Source organism: Dromaius novaehollandiae, chromosome 1 (genome assembly GCF_036370855.1).
Source record: "Dromaius novaehollandiae isolate bDroNov1 chromosome 1, bDroNov1.hap1, whole genome shotgun sequence".
NCBI lineage: Eukaryota > Metazoa > Chordata > Aves > Casuariiformes > Dromaiidae > Dromaius > Dromaius novaehollandiae.
The window spans coordinates 89,422,547-89,444,844 of record NC_088098.1 but is presented as its reverse complement, the minus strand read 5'-3'; the positions used below and the strand labels follow the sequence as shown (position 1 = coordinate 89,444,844).

The 22,298-nt window shown below is 45.2% G+C and overlaps 1 protein-coding gene and 1 long non-coding RNA gene across 6 annotated transcripts; one reads left to right on the top strand and one right to left on the bottom strand.

The window, feature by feature from the left end:
• Positions 1-351: 351 nt before the first annotated feature.
• On the bottom strand, positions 352-1,856 carry LOC112985093 (uncharacterized). Its single transcript, XR_010391485.1, has 2 exons — positions 1,648-1,856; positions 352-1,300 (listed from the first exon to the last, which is right to left on the bottom strand). It is a non-coding gene; the product is annotated as an uncharacterized LOC112985093 (long non-coding RNA).
• On the top strand, positions 1,737-20,893 carry CTC1 (CST telomere replication complex component 1). 5 transcript variants are annotated; one of them, XM_064519704.1, is made up of 24 exons: positions 1,737-1,870; positions 1,952-2,100; positions 4,479-4,725; positions 5,678-5,877; positions 9,319-9,463; positions 9,839-10,141; positions 10,349-10,477; positions 10,848-11,050; positions 12,596-12,770; positions 12,863-13,063; positions 13,313-13,439; positions 13,642-13,756; positions 14,051-14,513; positions 14,874-14,963; positions 15,278-15,421; positions 15,732-15,802; positions 16,853-16,962; positions 17,295-17,460; positions 17,728-17,814; positions 17,892-18,051; positions 18,523-18,587; positions 18,831-18,993; positions 19,152-19,278; positions 20,405-20,893. In XM_064519704.1, exons 1-24 carry the CDS (start codon positions 1,850-1,852, stop codon positions 20,563-20,565), a joined length of 3,822 nt encoding a protein of 1,273 aa, XP_064375774.1. In that variant the 5' UTR covers positions 1,737-1,849; the 3' UTR covers positions 20,566-20,893. The 5 variants fall into 5 exon arrangements, with proteins under 5 accessions (XP_064375774.1, XP_025959245.2, XP_064375781.1 ...); XM_026103460.2 differs by having other exon boundaries at positions 10,824-11,050; XM_064519711.1 differs by lacking the exon at positions 14,874-14,963 and having other exon boundaries at positions 10,824-11,050.
• Positions 20,894-22,298: the final 1,405 nt, after the last annotated feature.

Below are 22,298 nucleotides of genomic sequence, written 5' to 3'. Positions count from 1 at the left end.
AAGTTTCCTGACATATGAGTGTTTCAACTTTCTGCCTTTCTTTTAATGCAATTTCATGTGGAACTGCTTACATAATTGTAAGAAAAATACGTCTTTACATTGTGACTACCTTGTGAGCACATAAATACCTTTTAAGAAAGGTAGTATCTATCAAAACTAGAATAGGTAGAATATATATTCTCATCCTGTAATTTTTAATTTAAAACATACATTTTAATGAAACAGCCACTTTGATAAGGCAGAGTAATATAACAGTGTGGTGCATGTAACGTTTTGGATGAGTTCTGCTTCGTTTAATGTATGCTTTTAAAGATAGTGTTAAAAAATCACACAGAGTAAGAAATAGGTGGCTAAATGATAAAGAAGTCTCCTTTATTTGTTGCCCATTAAGACCTTGCCCTCCTGCTGTTTTTAGAACTATTTCTGCTCTTCAGACAACTTATAGTAAGTTGCGCATATTAGTTATCTGGTCTTGACCTCTTGGCTGCTAAGGGTGATCAGAATTGCATGTTGCCTACTTCAGGAGCCAGCTGTCATGCATGGAAGGGACCAAGAATGGAAGCAGCTGCAGCAGCTGTATTTTTTCAGTGATAAGTTTGTGATAGGGAACAGTCCTCCTGTTTTGTGTGGTTATCTCTGTACTGCAGTCAGGTATCAAATTCAGCTACTAAGCATTATTTTTGAATATTCCTGTTTCATGTGCTTAAGTCCAAAGGTGCATACAATTCACACTGTGCATTGCTTGAATTTTGTTACAACGAAAGCCAAACATCTCCACAGGTTGTTTTTTACTTTTGAAGCTGCTTATCTTCTGTATGGAAGCCAGTAATGGCACGTGCACAGGACAAAATAATCAGAGCCACACAGCTATATAGTCCCCTTCTGCACTTCAAACTTGGAATGACACTGACTTTTCAGCTGCAGGCTTTTGTTGTTCTAGGAAGGAAGGAAATAGCAGAATAACCTACTGTTATCAGGCTGCAGACATCTCCAGGGTTAGAAATGGAAGAGACTTGCTCAGTTTTGTCTAGTTCATTTCCTTACCTTGAACAAGGCCAATGTAAAATTATTCCCTAAAGAAAAAAATTCTCATGCACTGATGAATACATTCTGTGGAGGAGGAAATCACACCCTTAATGAGTTGATTCAAATTTATCTCATACTGTCACATTAGTAGATGAGGCATACCTCTCAATCCTCGTGGACCTTCAACCTTCCAAAAAAACTTTCTGAAGAACTGCACAAGTTTCAGAGAAATCCCCATGAATGTTCACATAAGCACTTCTGACTCTTCTTGAAGCTTTCCAGATTTTTGGGGAAGGGGCGGGGGAAGAGATTTTACAGTCGGGAGCAGATTTGACATTTACACTAAAGTCAAACGCATCAGCATACATTCACTTCCCAGCTTTCATCAGAGCACGCAAATCCGGTTTCTCTCAGAGGTCACTTCAGTGTACTCCCTGCCTGTGGGCCTCAACCGCCGCCGCTCCGAAAAACAGGCTCTATAGAACGACCCCAGCCCCAGCCCGAGTCCCCCCTTCCCACCCCCCAGGACCCCCATATCTGCCCTCCGCACTGGCCCGCCGCGCCCGGCCCTAACGGTTGAGACCGGGCGAAAACGGAGGCGGCGCCGTGGCCCCCACTCACCGGGGCGTCGAGCAGTGACGCGGCCCCCGCGCGCGAGAGGGAGGGAGGGGAGGGCCGCACGGGGGCGGCGGCGCCGATTGGCCGGAGGGACGAGAGGGGGCGGAGACTAAGGCCCGCTGCGTCGCGCTAGCGGGTTGGCCAGGCTCCGCCGCCGCGTTGCCACGGCAATGCCGTGAGCCGAGCGGCCTGTCCTGGCGCTGCCATGGCGGAGCCCAGCGCGGCGGTGAGTGACCCGGGCGGGCTCCGGGCCCTCTCCGCCTCGTGGGATGCGGCGCTGAGTCCTGTCTTCTCTGCTTCTCCCTAGGAGCAGCGGTGGCTGCAGGCGGCCCAGGCCTTCGCCCGCCGAGCGCTCCCTGCCCGCGAGGGGCCTGGCGGGGCGGCGCCGGCGCCGGTGGACGCGGTGCTGCGGTGTCTGCGGGCCGCGGGCGGCGGGGACTTACCGCTCGGCTACAGGTGACCGCGGGGAGGGAGAGAAGGCTCCCTGCGACCGCGGCGCGCGAGGGCGCGAGTGCCTTGCGCATGCGCGGCGCCCCCCCCACACTGGCCGGTTGCGCGGGGGGGGGGGGGGTAACCGGCCCCCACGCAAACTCCCCCGCCGAGGGCCCATCCGCGGGGAGCCCGCCCGCGAGCCCCCCACGAGCGCTGGCAGCGGCCCGACGGGCAGGAGGGCGCTCCTTCCCCCGTGCGCTGCCTGCCCCGGATGGGGGGGAGGGGCTGCCGTTGGAGACGGGTAACCGCACGCACTCGCTGGGCGTCGGGGCGCCCCTGGGCGCGCTTGCGGTGCGCTGAGGCGCCGGTTCTGCCGGTCTGCGGCTGGCAGGGTGTGCAACCAAAGTGGGGCACCTCGCTCGGGGCCAGCTGCGGCGCTGCACGGCGCCTTGCCACCGGGATCCTGCAGGAGACTCCTCTCTGTGCCCGGTCTCCTAGGCTGTTAGCCGGCCAAGCTTTGCCCTCGGGCGTGTGCTTTCACGGAGGGAGAATCTAGGATAGCATCGTCCTTGCTTTAGCTGGTGAAAGGTTTTTGAGTGCTTACTGTCGTGAAGAAGATGCAGCTTGCTGAGAGGGATCCAGGATGGAAGGTCTGGCTCCCCTATATCGATTCCTCTCTTGCTCCAGCTTACAGTGAGGCACTTACAGTCTGCTAAAACCCCTGGCACAGCTGGTATTGGGACAAAGTCAACTAGAACTGGTTAGGGACTTGGAGCCTTTAAGTTTAAACTAATAATCCATAAACATACATGGTAGATCTTCCACACTAGCTAAACTGATGTTATCTCGTAGCCATATTTTTTGTGTAGACTATATATTATGATGATAAAACCAGTGTTTCGTTTTTATTCAGGGCAATTCATAGAAAAGAGTTAAAGGAAGTTGATATTTATCTTGTATGAGGCCGGTAGGCTGTTTGCTTGTAAGGATATTCTGTCTGCAGCTAACCAGCAAACTCTGTAGCACCAGAAGAGGGACCAGTATCTCTGTACATGATAACCAGGATTCAGTGTACTGTTGTAGTTTTAGTCTGTCCCAAGAAGCAATCAACATATGTAAAGAAAATGTGAGCAGCACTGTACCCTGCTTGCAGATATCAGCATTATTCCCGGTGGTGTTCTATCTCTAATGTCCTTCAGGATGGAGTGGTTTGCCTCTATCCTTTTCAGCTGGTCCTTCTGTTTGGGTTCCTGTCCAATACACAATATAATCTGCATGTGTTTATCTCTTCTGATTAATTTGTTATGTAAATATTATTTGTAGCTGTAGCTGATTCAGGCCCATCACTCATCTAGGCAAGATTCTGGCTTTGAACCTTTGATAACTGACTAATGAAGTGAAACTCCTCAATTTCATCTTATTTGAATTTGATTATCTCCCACTATTGAGCAAGTGGGTGTTGTGAGTAGAGCTAGTTTCACAACCTAAAATTATCAGTTAACCTCACTGGAAACAAGTACTGAAATTACTAGCTGGAGACCAGTTTGCATTAGCTCTGTCAGTGTTGATGGTTAGCATGGACAGAGGGCTTTTGTTAACTCTAGTGTAGTCAGCTAAGATGTAAAGAGTGATGATGAATGCTACCATAATCATAAACACTGAAGAGGATGCGAATCTAGTGAGGATGCTGTCTTGTTCTCCCTTATTCAGTACCTTTGTCAGTTTAAGCATAGCAGATGCTTAAACTGGGAACAGCTTCATCTGTAGTTGATATTTAGTGTTAAAACCCCTTCAGAAAACAAACAAACAACAACAAAAAAACAAGAGGGTAAGCCTAAAGTTTCAAGGGGCTAGCCTGAATGTGTTCTTGGAAGTGAAGGCACAGCCTAAGATTGCTAGCTTGATAGCACTTCATAGCACCTAATGATGGAAACAGCCTGTATTTACCAGTGTTCCTTGCTGACAAGTAGACTGCCTTGAGCTGGGATTTTCTCATGGCGTCTCCCATTCAAGCTAAAAATGCCTGAACTGATAACTGTTCTCCCTCGCATCTACCCTCACACATACTTGAAAACATTTTCTGTTTGTTAGCCCTCACTTATTTTGTTTTTTTCCTCAAGTCTTCTGCATGCCTAACCAGGTGACTGTAGTATAAAAGGGTATCTGTTTTCAGAGATGATGCTCAAGCAGAACAGACATGCTGACTGAGCTGAGAGAGATCCTTAACAAATGCAAGTGAATGGGTTGCTTCTTGCCGTGTTGTATCATCGGACCGTACCAATAGCTAAGGTTCCTCTGGCTTAGCCAGGCTCTGGGCCACTGCAATGATCACTGTAATCCTCAAACTGCAGGCTGGGTTTCTCCTGCATCATTTTATGTCTTTACTTTTCTTTTTTTTCCAGTTTCACCTCTGTCTCTGACCTACTGCATCAACAGAGCACGCCATGCTGCAGCCACCTGACCTGGAGCACTAATGAATTTAAGGAATGGGCTCGTCAAGGACAAGGTGCTTTACCCATGCAGAGCTCTTTGCCACGGGCTTATCTGATCTTGGTTGGCTATTTAACAGATGGAAGGCAAGAGGAGAAAGAGAAGTTGGTAGATGGTTGCCTATATGTGAAAGACAATACTGGGATAATTCCCTGTGAGGTATGTCCTCAGTGTGATGGATTATGTGTTTATTTCCACATCTGGGGAAGTGTCACAGACCACCAGGGGCTTCAGATGGTCTGCCAAAGACTGTAGTTAGTGAGAGAACACATTTGTGTTATAGGTGAGAAAACAACAAGCTCACGTTCTGGGGAGAGGATAGACCATGTCAAATTTGTCATTGGTAGGAGTACAAATATTGAATATACTTGCTTGGGGAAAAGAGATAAGGAAGCCTAACGTCCAGTTCTGTTAAATTCTCAACAGTATGAGATGGCCTGGGAGACCTGGAGATGATAGCGATATCCTCTGTTGAATTTCAACCAGTGGAGAAGAAATAACTTTCTGGGGAGTTATACTGGGCATTCGGTGACACATTGATGACATATTTTCAGGAAAGAAAAGCTTGAGTGACAGTGTGAAAGCCTTCTTAAGGTCATAATAAGGGGAGTCTAAATAAGAGGCCATGCATCATGAACCATAGACCATAGAATGATGATGGAAGAGCGGCAAGATTGTGCTTACCAAAGAGCTGAAGATTAGGTGCGAGTGTGTTAGTTACACTGGGATGAGCGTCAAACTGAAAACACAGAGAAGAGAAAGCAGGTGAGAAGATCGGAAAAATGGTCTGGAAATAACTAAGCCCTGCAGTGAATTAATTCTCACCTTGCTGTGAGGGAGAGACTGGAACTCAGGAAATGCTAGCCCTAGAGCTCAGCAAATCTGTTCCAGATTTGCGTCTGGAAGCACAGAATTTCTTGCAAAGTAGGGGAGTGGGCAGAAAACACTGTTCTCATTCAGTAATGAATCCCAGCAGTAGAACAAGAGCTCATGATGTGCATGGAAGAGCAGATTAACTTTGTAGATAATAGTAGATTAACACTGTAGGTAGCAGTGAGAAAATGTACTGTAGCTCATCTCAAACTGCGGTACCCTTTATCCTTTGTCTTAGATCCTGCATTTTGAACTTGAGTGGCTGGAGTCGCTGTTCCTCTTCCCAAGCTGGGCATATGTACCACAAACTGACCAGGGTGCCAAGGGGTATGTGGAAATCCTGGTGGATCCAGTACCAGTAAATGCCCTCCCAAAGAAAGTACTAGACACCATTCCTGTCATCTACCCAGCAGCAGCTGAGCCACTGCTTGCCTCCAGGTAAACACGTAGTTCACTTAACTGTGTCGCAGTGCTGCTGCTGTCGTTTGGCAGGCTTACTTGCTAACATCATGAGGAGCGCTTGGCTTAGGAAGAGCCAAATTATGTTTCTGCCAAAGCTGGAAGCGAAAGGGTGAATGGTGGAAATAAGTTACACAATAAAGCCACTTTTCAGTAATCAGCTGTGTTTTCCAGGAGTTTGTTGGAAGTTTTTATTCTGTATCTTAACACAATCAAATAATTTGTAGATTATCTTCTGGTTTATTTTGATAATATAGAAAAGATGAAAACAAATTTATCATTCAGAAGAACTTTCATTTAAGCTGACATTCACTATTTTAATTAGCACAACTTAATTTTTTGAACCTACAGCAAACCAAAAGTATTATTGAGAAGTAATTCTAGATTCTAATATGAAATTAGTATAAACCACTGGTCAAATTCTAATTAGATTGCTAAGATAAAGATCCTGATAGAGTAACTTGTTTTTAATCCAGATAATACTTACAGTATGTCAAAGTGTAGTCAATGGAATTGCAAATCATATTCAAGTTCATAATTTCAGGTTGTGCTAGATAAAGTATTATCTTCTCAAGCAAAGAACTCTTACTGTAAGTTGATAACTCTAAAAACTCATTAGTCGGGCTGCTTTAGGTTTTTTTTTGTTTTAACTGGGTTTATCTGCTTTTGAGAAACTTACTTTAAATGTAACTATTTGGTTTGGCTCGACAGATTTTTCTAAACAAGGAAACTATTTTCTTATTTTAGTGTTCGCTGTTAGGCTCTTGTTAAATTAAAGTTCCTCTGCCTGTCCCTGATATCTGACCAATTGTCCACGTTAGTTTTAGCTGTGCTCTGTTGTAGCAACGTGTCTGTACGCCTGAGTTAAGTGAAATCAAATTTTTTACATAATAAATATTTGCATCATTATCTAAACCCTAATTTATTTATTTTTTTACAATAGTGAAAATACAACTTGTGTTGCTGCTTAGTGACCATGTATGTTCTGCTGAATGGATGTGTGTGCCCCATCTTCACAGTCAGATTGCTAAATAGACATGACCCATTGGTACTGAGTTTTGGTAGCAGCACTTCTCTGTGCAGCCACTTCTCCCCACTAACTGTGCCCCAGCTGTAGTAAACCCCCTGTAAATGGTTTTCTAAAATGGCAGACCTGAAGTTGCATATAAACCCTTCCCTGTGTGGTGGGAGAAATCTGTTGCAAGATGGATGTAACAGATACTAGTTAGTTTAAAGAGCCTATGCACTGAGTAGTTGCTTCAGCTCTCTGGTTGCTGCAGAGTTAGAAGAGAATTTTGTATGTTCACCCCTATTCTGAAAAACAAAGCTTAGAGGATCTCTGCCTACTTGAGAGGAAATCCTAGTCACAGTAACACTGACAGGGCAGTGCTAAGAAGCAGCAATTAATGACAGATTCTTGATAAGAGAGTTTCTTAAATCTGACAGGCAAAAATAGTCTTTAAGTAGAAATGTTTTCATATGGACAAGTTTGCATGATTTGGACTCAGCTTCACATCTTCAAGCTGCACCTGACCTTGATTCTGCTCTGTATTGCAGTATCTCAAAATCCATGTTATAGATTGAGGCATGTTTCAGCGGAGTAAAACAGGTTTCGACTTCTCATGTAGCAATATTGACAGTCTTCTCGTTTACCTGTCTATTAAAGATTCATCCTAAACATAGAACACCAATGCTGTGGTTTTGAAATTTGTGGTATTCTTACTCATTGTCTGGTACCTTATGGTTAAGGTTTTTGTCTCTGCAGCACAAGTTCTTAGGCTATGATTTTTTTACCTAACCACCTTTGACACCTGGAGAGAAATTAGGTAAAAGAATGTGCGATGCCCTCTTATTGACGCTGAACTTCTTTGACCACCTAGATGTATTTTTGTTGTGATTTCTATCCTATTAGCAGAGCAAACTCTAATCACAAACATGAGCTTTTAATTTTTATCTCTGCCTGTGATCAGCTGGCAGATACAACTGAACCTTTAGCCACACCTTGACAGGTTGCTGCCATCTTTAGCCTGTGCTGGAAGAAGGCCATCACTTGAGAACTACATAGGCATAATATAGAGCCCCTCACCTTGGTTAAACAGTACCTTCTTGACATGACAGAAAACTATGATGGCAGGTTAGGAGATTAGCGCTCTATTTGCTGTCAGTACCAGGAACTGAAAGATACTAAAGCAGTCTCACCCTCTTTGCCCTTGTATAAAAGTATGAGGAAACATAGGGCCTGTGTGCAACCCCAATGTATGTTTAGTCAGAATCGTGCGGCTTTGTGCATGTGAGTGTATGCCCATCAACAGAGGAGTCTATAGTAGCTTTAACAGTTTGAAGAACCACAATTACTGCAGGGTAAACAAAATCAAAGCTGACATGTTTAGGTTCTATTACTCTGCTTGGTTGTTCTTTTTGTATGTGTGATGTGTCCAGCTTCCTCGGGCATCACTTGCTCTGTTCAGTACAAAAAGAAACACTGCAAGCAGTAGAAATTGAAAACTTATCAGAGAAAAGATTGTAAGAATTTTGCATAATTGAAGTTTGAATTGTACAATGGCAAGTATCATGCAATTTAAATGCAGTGGTTGCAACCATGTACAGATGCACTATATGTTACTAAGATACGTATCTGGCTGGTTGAGGTGATCCTTTAATGACTTGACTGATAACATCTTTAATGTTGTTCCTGGTACTTGTGTGTGTTGAGGTTTTAGTATCTCTTTAAAAAAAGTCATAAAGTTACATAATTGTTTTTATGTCTGAGAATCAAGAATATCTGTTTGTTTAGAATAAGCAGGATGCTTATATTTAAGTCCAGTAGGAGTTGAAATGAAGATGTGACAAATAGAAATGACTGAAGAAAAGCATTCCCTCCCTCTCCTTCCCCTCCTCCCCATCTGCTTTAAGTTTTGCTGCTCTTTCACCCTGTGCCGAGTTTGTCAGGAATACACCATTGTTGCTTTCAGGCCACTTTTGTTTCTAGGCGTAGAGCTTCCACAGTGTCACGCTGCATGGATCTACAATATCAAGTTCTGTTTTCTGCTGAAGAATTGCTCGTGACTTATTTTACTTCCTTTTGAACTATAATCAGCTTCTCATTTGTGCTAAAGCTTTTCATAATTTGGCCATTGTCTTGGAACACGTGAATTTGTTCAACTCAATCTTGCTGTCTTCAAATATTAAGGGTTTTAAAAATATCTAAGGGATTTAGTATATAAAAATTAAGGTTATCATTTTGTAGCCAAGAATTGTTTTGGAAACATCATGCCTCTCTGAGAGAGGTGCTTTTTATTACTTTGTTGGATCCTTTATTTCTAGAACATGCATGTTGCATATTTGCATACTTTGCTTTTGGCATACTTTTGAGTTCTTCTTTCACCTCTGATTTTGTTTGCTTCCTCAATTTCCCTCTAGGATTCCATGTAAGAAAAGATCAAAGCTCAGTGTGGCAGGTGAGCTGGCCAAACTCAGCCCTCTCCTTTGTATTCACCACAAGACATTCTTCTTTCTGTTTCTGAAGTGCTTCGTTTCAGCTGTCGGGGTCCCAGTGCTGGTACAGGTAAGTTCTTGGAACTTTGCCCGCAGATTTACCAGCTGTGTCTGTGTAGATGCTGGTTAATCCATTCATTGAGGCTTGCCCTTGACTTCCCAGTTTGGTTTATTCATTGTTTACTATTGACGCTATTTTTTTCTTCCATGTGGCCTACAACAGTCCTTGTGCGTAAGAAGTCTGGTGATATGCCATGCAGAAATACAGACCTCCTCCCCCCTGCAGTCTCAGTGCCCCTGAATAGTTTGCAGATTTCCCACTTATGGTAGAGCGTGATGCAGTCGTCATGGCAGAAAAGATTTTGGATTGAGTTATCAGGGCCTGAGGAAAAATTTTTTTTCAGTGCAGGAGATGATCATGTTGTTTTTGGTTTCTCTGCTCTAGAAACCCAACCAACTGGCATGGCACCATGTCTTCCAGCTGGGCCACAGGTACATAATAACAGGCCTGAGTATGTCCAGTCTGAAGAAATCTGGGCAAAGGGTGTTTGTCACTGGTGTCTCTTCATGCCTCCTGCCCTACTGCGCCAAGCAGGTGAAAGAGCAGCCCCTGGACAGTGCTTGGCAAGGCAAATCCCCTCAGTCTGCTTTCCCTGAGGCCTCTGTGCAGTTCAGTGACTCCTCAGAGCTGGGGGTTGAACAGGAAAGGCCAGGATCAACCAAAGAGTCCAAGATCATCTCATATGTGGTAAGAATTTGTAACATTAGCCTTTACCCACTCATGCTCTTGGGGCTTCAGCTCCTGATCTGCAAGGTCTCCTTTGCCTTGCAGATAGATATATTTCCCTGTGACTCAGGCCGTTGAATCTCTTATATTCTAGGACTCTGTACACTCCCTTAACTTTGCTGCTTGATCGCTGATTGTTAGTAGTTTAACTGTTTGCTTTTTATTTAGGGGACCGTCACCAAAATACTCAATGCCCAAGCTGGTCTCTTTGAACTAGATAACAAAGTGTGCTTGTGCCTTGCTTACCAGCAGTTGTTGAACTCTGCACATGGACTCCGACCAGGAGCATGTGTGAAGGTAAAGTTTGAGACTGATGAGAAATAAAGCCTTCAGTAAATAAGAATCCCCCCCACCCCAGGCCCTGGGGACGCAAGTATGTGGGAATATATTTAACAGGAATGTTAAGTCTTTGTCAGCAAGTGCCTAGCACAAAACCGGGGATCTGACTGTCTGGGCTTGGCCATAGGAGTTGAAATGATAATTATAGGATTCCTCCATAAACAATGGCAGATCTTTCAAGACCCGTTGGGCTTATCATTAATCCAATAGAGAGCCAAAGCGTTTGGTGTGGAGTGATAGTTTTGGGGAATGGTGGCAGAGCAGGCATCTCCTCTCTGTTAAGTTGTATGTCTGTGTTTCATAGCTCATCGATGTCCACCTCCTACAGAAACCTCTGGTATCCTTCCGTTTCATTGTACTTGGTGCTTGCCTGAACAGCACTGTTGTGCTGAAGAGTTTTTCAAGGCTCAGCACCTTCTACCAGCCAACTGTATCTTCAGGAAATCTCTACTTACAGCTGCTCTTCCGCTATAATCTTGGCATGCCACTCTACCTCTGGCTGGTGAGCCTCCTGGAGACATTCGAGGAGAGGTGAGGACAGTCCTTCTTAAGCCAGGCTATGAGGAAATATGTTTTGTAGGCTGTCTGGGCACCTCTAGACCGGGTGTTCATAAAGCTGCTGTGCTTGAATACTACCAGTGGCAGCAGCAATTGCTTCTGGCTTACTAGCATAAGCTTAACATACATCTGGATTTCCCATCCTCTGGTAGTCCAGTCACTTGTACCTTGCAATTGCTCTTATCAGGAAATCCTGTATGTTTTTCAAGTGCACATGCAGTAAGCCCACTGTTCTCTGGAAGCTGCAGTGCCCCAGCACATGTGCTCACATACTCCTGCCTGAGAACTTTTGTCTTGAAATATGGAAGCCCTGTAGGGATGTGCACCTTCCAACCTGGTTTGCCTGGCAAATCAAGGTGAGCACTGTGGCTGGAGCTGGAAACTGCTGTTTCAGTCAGATCGCAGCTGATACAGAGACCTGTGGGTACTGGCTTTTGTGAGGAGCCAGGTCTGAGCAGCAGCAGCAGCTCTGCATGTTGTCTTGAGATGTTCTGAATATTGTCAGTAGTGTAAGCATCTGTTTGAGAACCTCTATCCTAGCAAGTTTTCCTGTGCATGCTTATCCCTGAGCCTTCCAGGTGACTTTCTGCTGAAGAACTCACTCTCCCCAATGGCTGCGCTGTCTGTTTGCACTACAGCACTAGGCCAGTCACTAAGTTTACTTCTAGGTTCTGTTAGTGAAAATATTTGTGTGTTCTGGTATAGTTATGGTTGATCACTGTAACCACTGCCTCAGAGCTTAGAAACAGGTACACATTTAATCTCAGGCAGTCAATTAATAGCATTTTATAGAATGCACTGTCTTCATATGCTTTACTGGCATCATGAAGTGTTTACTACACTCTCTAATAAAACAGCTTCAATTCTGCCTCTGGAATGAGTGCTAGCTACAAGTTTCATTTTTTCTATTAGCCTTTTCAGTTACTTGCAGTGTGATTGCCAAGTCCTTCTGTTGCTTCAAAATTGTTCCAGTGAATTAGTTACTATCTCTTTTTATTTGACTTCACCTTCTATTAGTAAGCTTTTTTTGACTGGTGGCATGGCCACTTCCAGGCATGCAGAAACAGTGAGCTAGACTTCTGAAAGGAACCCAATGCAAGGAAAAAATGAATGAGAACAAACTGTATATTTTATTCTGCCTTGTGATCTTCATCCTGTGAAAGCAAGTCAAGTATACCTAACATGAGTAATCATATCAAGCTTAGCCAAAATGCAGGGAAGTTTGTTTGTGTGACTTAGAGGGAGATTATCTTGGATGGATTCTTTTGTACACTTGCATTTTGGGGTTTTGCCAGTCTCTCCACTTCTGTATATCTTCCTGTTCCTTGTCTGGTTGCCTGACATAAATCTACCTCACCCTGAAATGCTCCTTTTTTTAATCACTTCATATTCTTTTTGCACTCTTAGCTCTGCTCCTGCACCCCATATTTGCTTGTCACAAACTGAAAGAATGCCTGAATTATGTGCAAAACACCTAAGAAGTGAGGACTACTAATGCCTCTAACGCTCTTTTTTCAGGTTTTCTTGTTTCTTTGGACACCGGCGACTGTTGCATAGCTCTGTGCACCAAGACCGTGGAGCTGCTGAGAAGTTCCTTGTCCCCCTTCTGCAAGGAATGGTATCGGGCAGAGAGGAAACAAGAGATATTTATAATGAAATGCTAGCAAAAAGACACCAGTGTCCACTGCAGCAGGTGGGACAGGGCTCTGCAAGCTGTTTCCTGTTTGTTTGGTGGGAAGAAAATCAGTTTGTTTGTTTGTTTGTTTTTTTGTCCCCCTCACCCAGTATTGGACTCTGGACCCCCCATGCCAGGCCCCATCTCTGTCTAAACTGTGTTGCATGGCAAAACAGAAGAGCTGGGATGACTTCTGTCCATCGCAGCTGCTGTCCCCCTCAGAGGTGCAGCACATGGGCACCCAGGAGCTGAATCGCAGTCTGGCCTGGTCATACTGCATGTTCTCAGCAGGAAGTTTTCAGCCCCGAGTGGTAGGTGCCTTGTTCCCTTTACTGCCTGTGCCCTGAGAGCTCCCTGTTGTCCCCATCCTTTCTAGCACATGTGCTCTCCTTTGCTCTATCTTGATACATGCCCATTTCTCTTAGGGGATGACACTGCTTTTCTTTTCAGCACACCGCAGTTCATGGGCTGATTTCAGGCTGCTGTTATGTACTCTTTGATTTATGGCCTTCAAAGCTGGGAATTGTTTGATGTTCTTTGCAGCTTCTTTTCTATTGCAGGTATTATTGGGTGTGCTGAGAGTTTCCTCCAGGAGCAGTTCCCTCCATCTGCAGGACAAGAGCAGCACACTTCCCTGTGTGATATCCCATAAAGATGGTAGTCCCTTTGCCAATACAGCTCTCATAGGTATGTCCCGCTAAGCTAAACTTGAGCATGCTGAGCTTTTGTTGTTCTGCTATCCTGCTCCAAAACAAGGAAGAGGAGATTTGGTATGGAGATGCTGAACTGTCACTGCCTGGCCTCGTGACTTTAAAATGGGGAAATTGAGCTTGCTGTTTTTATGTTCTCTTCTTTATTAGCTCATCTCCTTTCTCTGTTGTGTTTGCAGGCTCTCTCTTGCAAGTGGAAGCCTACCAGCTTGTAGTGGAGAGATTCCTTCAGAGTGATTTTCCCTCCTGGAAACAGCTGGCAAATGTAGAGCATGTGAGGGAGAAAAAAAACAGGTGAGTGCCTTTATTCATTGCCTGGGTGAAAGCACTCTACAATTCTACAGTTATTTAGGACCATAGTAAAGCTGCTTATCAGCACAGTATGTCAGTGCCAAAGCAACTCTCCTTTGCTACTCACAGGAAAGGAGATCTGTATCAGCAAAAAATCTGCCTTCTCTGTTTTGTTCAGAATATGCCCAGCCTGGCAGCTGCCTTTTTCTGAATACCTGCTGGGCAGTCACAGCTGCTTGGTTTGGAAGGCCACATGTCAGCAGCAGGCAGTGTTACTGCTACTACTTCTCGTTTCAGTGTGTATGTGCAGTTCTACTTTGAGGATGCGCTGGTTCTCCAGGCTCCTGAAGTACAAATCCAGGAGGGTCCTAGGAGCAGAAACAGCTCCTCTTTGAAGAAAAAGGATGATGGCGGCTCAGCATCTGAGCTGGAAATTCCAGAGGCAAAAGTGCTGAAATTGGACGATCCCAAGCCAGATATTGAGAGAAATGAGAGCTGTCAGAGGGACCAGAGCAGCACAGGAAAAAACAGCTGCGTATCTCGCCTGTTCTTGGTTACCCAGAAGGAAGGGCTTATGTTACGCAATTACCAGCTACTCGGAGAAGGAAATGGAGAAGGGCAGGAGCTGCAGCGCAGTTTCCAGGCCACAGTGCTGTGGTTGGGCAGACCTCAATTCTGGAGCCGTCCCAGAAAAACTGTGAATCTACCAGAGCTGGAGGAGACCAACTGTCATGGAGAAGAGGGCATGACACAGCAAGAAGTGAGGCAGGAGGGGTGGTTTGGGGGTGGTTGGATAAGGGTGTGAGCTGGCTTCTGAAGGAGCCTGTCTGATAATTAAGGACCCAGATTTCCAAGGGAGGATGATTTTTGCCTTGGGTACAGATGTATATTTATGCAGGTAACTTCCTACCTGCCACCCCAAGGGAGTTCCGTCTCCTCTCTGTCAATTTGCTGTAAATGCATCTGCCTTCCCTCACCCCTGATGGTGCTAACCTCTCTTCTTGCACAAGACCTCCTCTGCTAGGCTCGCTCTCTTTTTGCTGTGTTTTTTGTTTCCTATCTTTTTGCTAACATCTCTTGTCGCCTTTTCTCACCTTTTTTTTTTCTTCTTCCTCTCCAGGCACTACTGCTCTTTATGGGGAAATCACTGCGATGGTTTCCATTTCTGCACTTGGATGGGCTGTATCGCTTCATTGTCCCCCACTGCTCGGTAAGGGAGAGGTTGTCTTGCTGTTTCCTGTTGTAGAATTCTTGCAGAACTACATCTGGGAGATGAGGAGTCGCAGAAGTGACTAAGCTCTTTTGAGGCTTGGAATTCAATTCCATCTTGCCAAGGATCTGCTTCAGTTCTGTGCTTAGTTAAAATCCTCAGAGCTCTGAGTTCAGCATGTGTGAATTTTTTATCTATCTATCTATCTGTCTATCTTAACCATTGTTCCTCAGTGGTCCTCTTTCCCTGTATAGCTTTCATCTCCTTTCCCTAATGATTTTCTCCTTTGCCTTACACTATCACTGTTCTCTTAGGACTTGGAAGTGTTTGACAAGCTCTGTTTTCCACCTGTGCCAGCAAGATTCCTGAGCAGATCATGCTGCCCCATTTGCCTGCCTGTGCCAGATACCTGGCACTTACAGCACGAGACGTGGATCTCCTGTCTGACTGAGCGTCAGGTATGCAGTGTCCTATTGCTCTGAGTTTTCATGGGCAACTTGTGTATCTCTCCAGAACTAGCTCAGAAAACTATAGATAGAGAATGCTGTGTTGATGAGACCGTTCTGCTGTAAGCTCCATCAGAGGCCGTTGATGGGCTTGACATTTTCCTGCCTTGGAATTGATTTGGGGAGGAAGCATCAGTTTCTTAGTATAAAATAGTTCTAAGTGTTTAGAGCTTGTCTCCATTGAGACTGGCTGGACATAGCTCCGCTAGCTGGACATAGCTATAAACTGCAATCATTTAGAGTCTGTCTCCTTCACTTCTAGCTGGCAGCTGGGTCAGTGCTGACAGGCATGGAGCAGAGAATTTCTTCCATTCCAGAAGTACTTAGCAACAGGTATGTTGGTTCACCTCATACTAGAGGTGGTTGAGCTTTAGAGACTGGACAAGGTGCCACATTAAACCAGTGGTGAATTATCCATCCTGGGAATATTGTTTGGAAATCTTTCTATGTGCAAGTAGTCCCAACTGACCCCAACCAGTTTATAAAAAATAAAGGGATGGTAGATGACCAGGCTGAAAAATGGTATACAGAAAACGTTCGAGCTACTAATAGTGTGGACTAGGTGCCAAAGGTCTCTGCTAAAATCCAGTCAGAAGTGGAAGCAGGAGCAGCAGGCAAAATGAGGCCATTTATTTTTTGTTTTGGGGGGTTTTTTATGCAACTTCTTCAAACAAGTGCTGGTGTTAGAAACTTTTCTTTACAAAGTGTATTTAATCTGGGGTGATACTGCCTGCACACTAAAATCTTCACCGGTGCCTCACAGTAAAGTGAGTTCTCCTGTTTGTTGTCTTCATCTAATCGTGGAAAACTAATAGGAATTAGGCAGAAAGGAAAGCTGTGATGTCTGCTCCCTTTTCTTCTTCATTCCTGAGCCTGAAGATGCAGAAGACAAGATCAGGGGACCTACTTGGGCAGGGCAGGCTGCAGCAAGCTGCCTTGAATCCAATATTTCAAGTGCTCTGGGGCAGGTTCCCCTACAGGCAGTGAGGTGGGCTGTACATCATGTCTAGACTGTCACAGCTTCATGCCATATTTCTGGGGGAAGCTGTGCTGTTTCCGTCCCCAGCTACTTGCACCCTTAAGCTACAGTGTTGTGATGGGTGCATGGCCTGTTTTAGCCTTTGTATGTGCTACTCTTACCTGTTGTTTCAGGGCTTCCTTGTGGAGGAGTAGGTGGGTTCTGTTGGCCCGTTACGTGCTGGAGAACGTGTCTGTAGCTTGCTCTATGACCAGGCGTGGGCTGCAAGCCCTGAGGAAGTCAGGTTCAACTGTGACAGCACTGCACTTCCCACTATCCTTTGTAGCTGCAGTCTGGGTCAGACCATTCTCTGCTCCCTTTGTCTTCAAGCAAGACGAAGCCCCATGATTCTGCTCTGCTCTCAGATTCACAGGTTCCCTTGTTTCTTTCCCTGGTGAGATAGTGGAGAGGACCTTGTGTGCTTCTCCCAAGAATGAGAAGCCATCTATGTCTCTCAGTCTCCTACAGCAGAAAGGTAAGGATGTGACAGCCCGTGTCAGGTAACAGATCGATTCTTGCATCTTTGCGTTCTAGGGAGCCAATGTACTTTGCTGACTGTGCTTGTATACCTAAGAGTAGCTGGAAGCATGGCAGGATTCTGCATGCCATTGCATGTCACAGGGCTGGGAAACTCTATTCTCTGTGCATTGGGGATGGGAACGCCATGCTTGGAAAGTGTGTGAAGTGGAGCAGTGGTGGCTTCACTGTCATGGGAGGGAAAATACCTTTAGCAGAGCCAGGTCAGGGGTGGACTAGCCTAGTAACTATGCGTGAGCTCATGGTATCTGTGGTTGTGTGCCACCTTAGGGAGTCTGCTAGCCACTGATCACAGCGTGAAGCTCAGTGTCTCCGTTGCCCCCAGCTCCCCTGTTGTGCTGGATGTTTACATTGCTGCCACCTACCTGCAGCATCTCTGGGGTTTGCTGCCTGGGGCCAAGGTTCTTTTCCAGAACTTGGAACGCAAAATCTCCAGGTACTCCTGTCTTTTGAACATTGACCCAGGCCCCTGCTCTGACCTCCGTTACTGTCTTTTAAACTGTCTCTTAATCTCTCCTGTCATGAGGACCTGCCACTTTTCTCATCCTTTGTCCTTGCCTTCCTGTCTCTTCAGCCCTTACTGTAAATGATTTTCCTACAATGTTACGTGTTGTTACAGAAAATACCATCCCTGCCATCCCAAGAAGACTGGGTAATTTGATTTCTACAAGCTGTTTCTAACACCCACCCTTTCATATTGCAGATTCCATAATGTTTATTGCACATACATTGCCTCCAGCTGTATAAGCATCATGTCTCTGCCAGCTTCTCGCTTACCTCTTCTTTCTAGGTGAGTCTGTTCCCACCTTTCACTGTCCCAAGAAAGTTTTCTCTGTTGCAAGTTTGTCACATTCCTATCTCTTCTAGTCCTGCAGGAGAAGCCTCATCATCTTCATTAGTGTTTCTGTCCAACTTGCAACTTCACCTACAAAACATGCCCCAGGCACGGATTTTATGCCACTTGTCCTGTGTACTGACTCTGTCTGTGCAATGGGTTTGCTCACTTTGCAACAGCATCTTCAAAGAGGTACTCAAGCTGCTTAAGCTGCCACAGGGATAGTTTGGGAGCAGCCGTGCAGGTTTTCTATTCAGATACATCCTATGCTACCATACAGAAGAAATAGAGTTCCTCTCCCAAATCCACCACCTCTTCTTCCATTGTGTGAAAAGGACTTGCATAATAGAAAGGGACCAAAATGGCAAACTATTAGAAGTGTGCAGCTGATATCAGGCAAGGCTGCAGCTAGGGCTGGAGGGAAGGGGAGGGTAATCAGGGGAGAATCCTGCTGTGTTAATGTTCTGCTTTCCCCACATTCACTGCTGTTGGGTTTTGCCACCTTGCAGCAGTTGCTTTTCTCCCCATACAAACTCTTCACAAGGCACTAATTGGAAATGAAGTTCCTTAATCCATTGCATACTTCTTTAGGAGGCTTAAAAGAAGCACTGGCCGTTCACCTTCTCCCTCACATACACAGCTGTAGCTTTACTCTTTCTTCAGGGGAAGTGCACCCGACACAATCCACCCTGCCCATCGCACATAGGAGTGAGACAAGCCAGTGCACGGTAAGCGCTGGAGAGAGTGGAAGTGGGAAGAGGTGAGAAGATGACACCATTTAAGGGCAGGAAAGAAAGGCAGGTCAAGGACGGGGTATGGGCAGAATAGCAAAGGTAGAAGTTAAAGTTCATGTCTTCCCAGGCATGAACAAACCTCCCTCTCTCTTCACTGAGATGCATTCTCTCATGAAGGAGTAGGGCCTTGTCCTTCTGACCTCCCTCCACTTCTTACTTGCCTCGGCCTGTCTGTAGGGTGCTGGTGGAGGATGGCACAGGTGAAGCGCTGGTGCTGTGCAGGAACCAGCATGTAGCGGCAGTGCTGGGTCTGAGCCTCCTTGAGTGGGAAGCTGTACAGAACTGTGTGCAGAGCAGAGGCAGTGTGTCCATCCAGCATGGGGAAGCCACTGGGACAGGGGTGAGTAGATTATTCTGGCAGCGATTTCCAGTGTGCGATTTCCATTGTGCTGGGCTTGATCCTCGGTTGGGCTGGATTTCCCCCATTTGCTGCAGGCATTCCTGTGGCTCTCTGCCTCCCTCCACAAATTCACTGGCAGCGCTCCCTTTCCTCCTCAGTGTGTAGAGGAACCTGAGGATCTCCTCGCATGCTACCTAAGGAGCCTGTGCAGGAGTCCTCTCATCTGTCGCCCTATCCTGCTGGATTTCAGCCTAGACAGGAAGCCCTCCAAGATCCCGCAGCCTGGTAAGCACTGTGGCTTGTGTACTGCTCAGCTTGGGAAGGAAGGGAGGAGCTACCTCATTATGCTGGAGAAGGAGAGCTGCCCTCACTACCCACAAAACAAGAACATTGGAGGATTTCTGTGGTATTGTGAATTCTGCAGTGTTGATCTAAGAGGCCTTAGCAGAACCATGGCTACAAGAATATAGAACATACAGAAGTCACTTTACACAAAAATATTATTTATGAAAGTTTATTTTACACAAAACCATAATATTGAATGGTCCTCCCAGTTGCGGTGAGGAACTTGGAGCTCTTCCGTTCAAATTCCAGAAAAACGTATCAGCTAAAACTACCAGGATAATAGTTGTTCTAAGGTGTCAGTAAGAGGTATGGGGGGAGGAGAATGTGTTTTGTCAGCTTCCACCCTCCATCTTCCCACTTCCCAATGTGGAAACACATAGCCTTTTTTGTTTCAGAGTAAGTTTCCCAGTCCTGGGATGGAATGGTCTCTGTGCAGAGTTAATGTGCAGGCCTCTCAAATCACTTGGCCTCAGCCAGCACAGCAGGTAGAGTCAAGGCTAGGCCTGGAAATCCTCACTATGATCCCAGAATTTAGAGTCTTCAGGAGTTTTGAATTCACGGGTGCTGGTGTCTGAGCTCATGCTGGCACAACTGTGCAAAGGATGTTACTGTGTGAAGGGGACAATCTCCTCAAGCTGCTTGTGCTAACACTACTGCTTGGGTACAGGTCCAGGCACTGCGGGGGTTGAATTGTTAAGCTCACTAGAGGATGCTCTGCTGTTGAGACAACATCTTTTGGAAATCATGTAACACTGTCTATAAGGCCAGGGTGCTGTTGGTGGAGAAAGAGACATGGCCCAGTGCATCAGCTACATGAACAGCACATAGTTGAGTGATTCACACTATAAAAAGTCTGTTTCCTCCAAGTTGGAAGTGTCCTGGCCAAATGCATTAATCTGCTTTCATACTGCATTCATTAATCTTCCTGTCTTTTGTGGTTTAGCAGATGCCAAGCAGCTGTTGCTAGGCCTTCCCTTCCCTGCCCCCAGTAACTTTCATAGTTGTGTGCTAGAAGGGAGCAGGAGCCCTGTATGGAGTTGTTACAGTTTTTATCCTTCCACTTCAGCTCCACTACAGCTGAGAAATTTTCGGTGTGGTGAAGCGGAGTTTGTGTCACAAGTGCAACCTCGACCGAGCCTGCTGTGCCTGAATGTGGAAGAAGTAGAACAAAAAGCCTTATGCTGTCTGAACAGTGAGAGGATTAGGAGGACATCTAGCCACTGCTGAGTGGAAGGCGCTGCTTAACACCTCTGCCAGTAAGAGAAGAGATATGGAGATACCTGGGGTTGGGAGCTTTTTTTTTTCCCCCCTTTCCAGTGAGAGCATGACCCTGTGAGCACCACCTGAAGGGTGTTACCAGGAAGCTGCTGTGATTTGTGGAATTCCTGAATGGCAACTCTGGACCACTGCCACCAGGGCTACATTTTAGGGGAGAGATGTTCAGTATCTCCTACATGGAAACCATTGCTTTGGGCCTAGAACACATAGCATGTGTATTTTGTATAGTAGTGTCTACTGTAAATAAAGCTATTAAAATACAGTTTAAATAATACAATATTTGTTTTAATATTAAGGTTTTCTTGCTATATGGGGAACTGAGGCAGAACATGCATCCTTGATTTATGAGCCTGATCCAGGCATTTTGCAGATCATTCACTATCTCCATGGGAAACTGTACAGTTACCACAGGGGAAATTCTGCTTAACTCAAGTGGAACGATTAGGCCAGAGTGGTTCTTTTTTAATTAAAGCATTTCCTTCCTCCAAAAAGAGAGGGGAAGTGAATAAGTCACTGTTTGGGGACTATATCACAGTACTATAATAGGCTTGTTTTGCAGCTTAAGCAGTGGTCTAAACATTACTTGAGGGTGGTAACAAGACGAAGGTAGTGAGCTATAAAGTGTAAATGAGTGTATGAGTGTAAATTCAGACCTGCTACAGACTTGTCCAGCTGTTATGGAGCAGGAAGGGAATGGCTGCAATGGCACATGCTAGTATCCATAGCAGCATGACAGACTAGAGCAGCTGCAGGACACGGAAGATCACATTTGAAGAGATGCTACCCCTGTCCACTTACAGTGATGACTAAGTTGTTCTGCATTTGCTTTTGGAAAAAATAATACCCAGATGCTTCATCTTGTGCTTTAGGTTAGTAAATTCCACATGCAATTACTTCTCTGCCTTATTCTGTGTGTAGTGCAGATAATGCATTCTGTTTTGGGTTTTGTTTGTTCAGTATTTTACACGCACACATGTATGCACACTTAGTCAGAGCCTGATATTAAAGGTCACAAGATAAGTGTATTGAGCATGTGTAAAGTATCTTCCTTCTCAAGGTCTGCTGGCTGCTTCTAGACCAAGGGATGAGTGGCACAAGACCTGACAAAGGCCACTCCATCCTAAAGGAGGCTGCAAAAACAGTTTAAAGCAAAAGTCTACATAAGTTTTGCTGTAGTCATTTTTTTTTGCTGTAGGTACTTTCTGAGCAATGGTAAAGATTTTGGCTGAAGCGTGCCAAAAGAAAAGAAACAATCTTTGCCTGAGGCAAATGTTGGCTGCGAGTGGCCTACAATGAAGTGATCAGCTTGATTTAAAAAGAGCAACTAAAAGTAGCCCTGTAATAAGAAGTAACATAGTAACAGACAATGCTACAGGAATAAATAGGAAATGCCAGTTAACAGAGACTTATTTAAAAACAAAAAAAGCAAATTTGTCTCTGTAATTCAAGTATGTTTATTAGTTGGGTTTGTTTATTTCTGAACTTGACTTTTCCATTAGTATCCTACTGGTCTCCCTCTTTTCCTCCTCACGCCATATCATTCTGCTGCCACTTTTACTGCTCACCTATTCCTCTTCTATTTTACATTACAAATGTAATCATCCATCCTAATATAGGAATTTAGGCACTCTGTTTATCCTTGTCAGCATGAAGACCTAATACTCGCTCCTAGGCTATTAGCT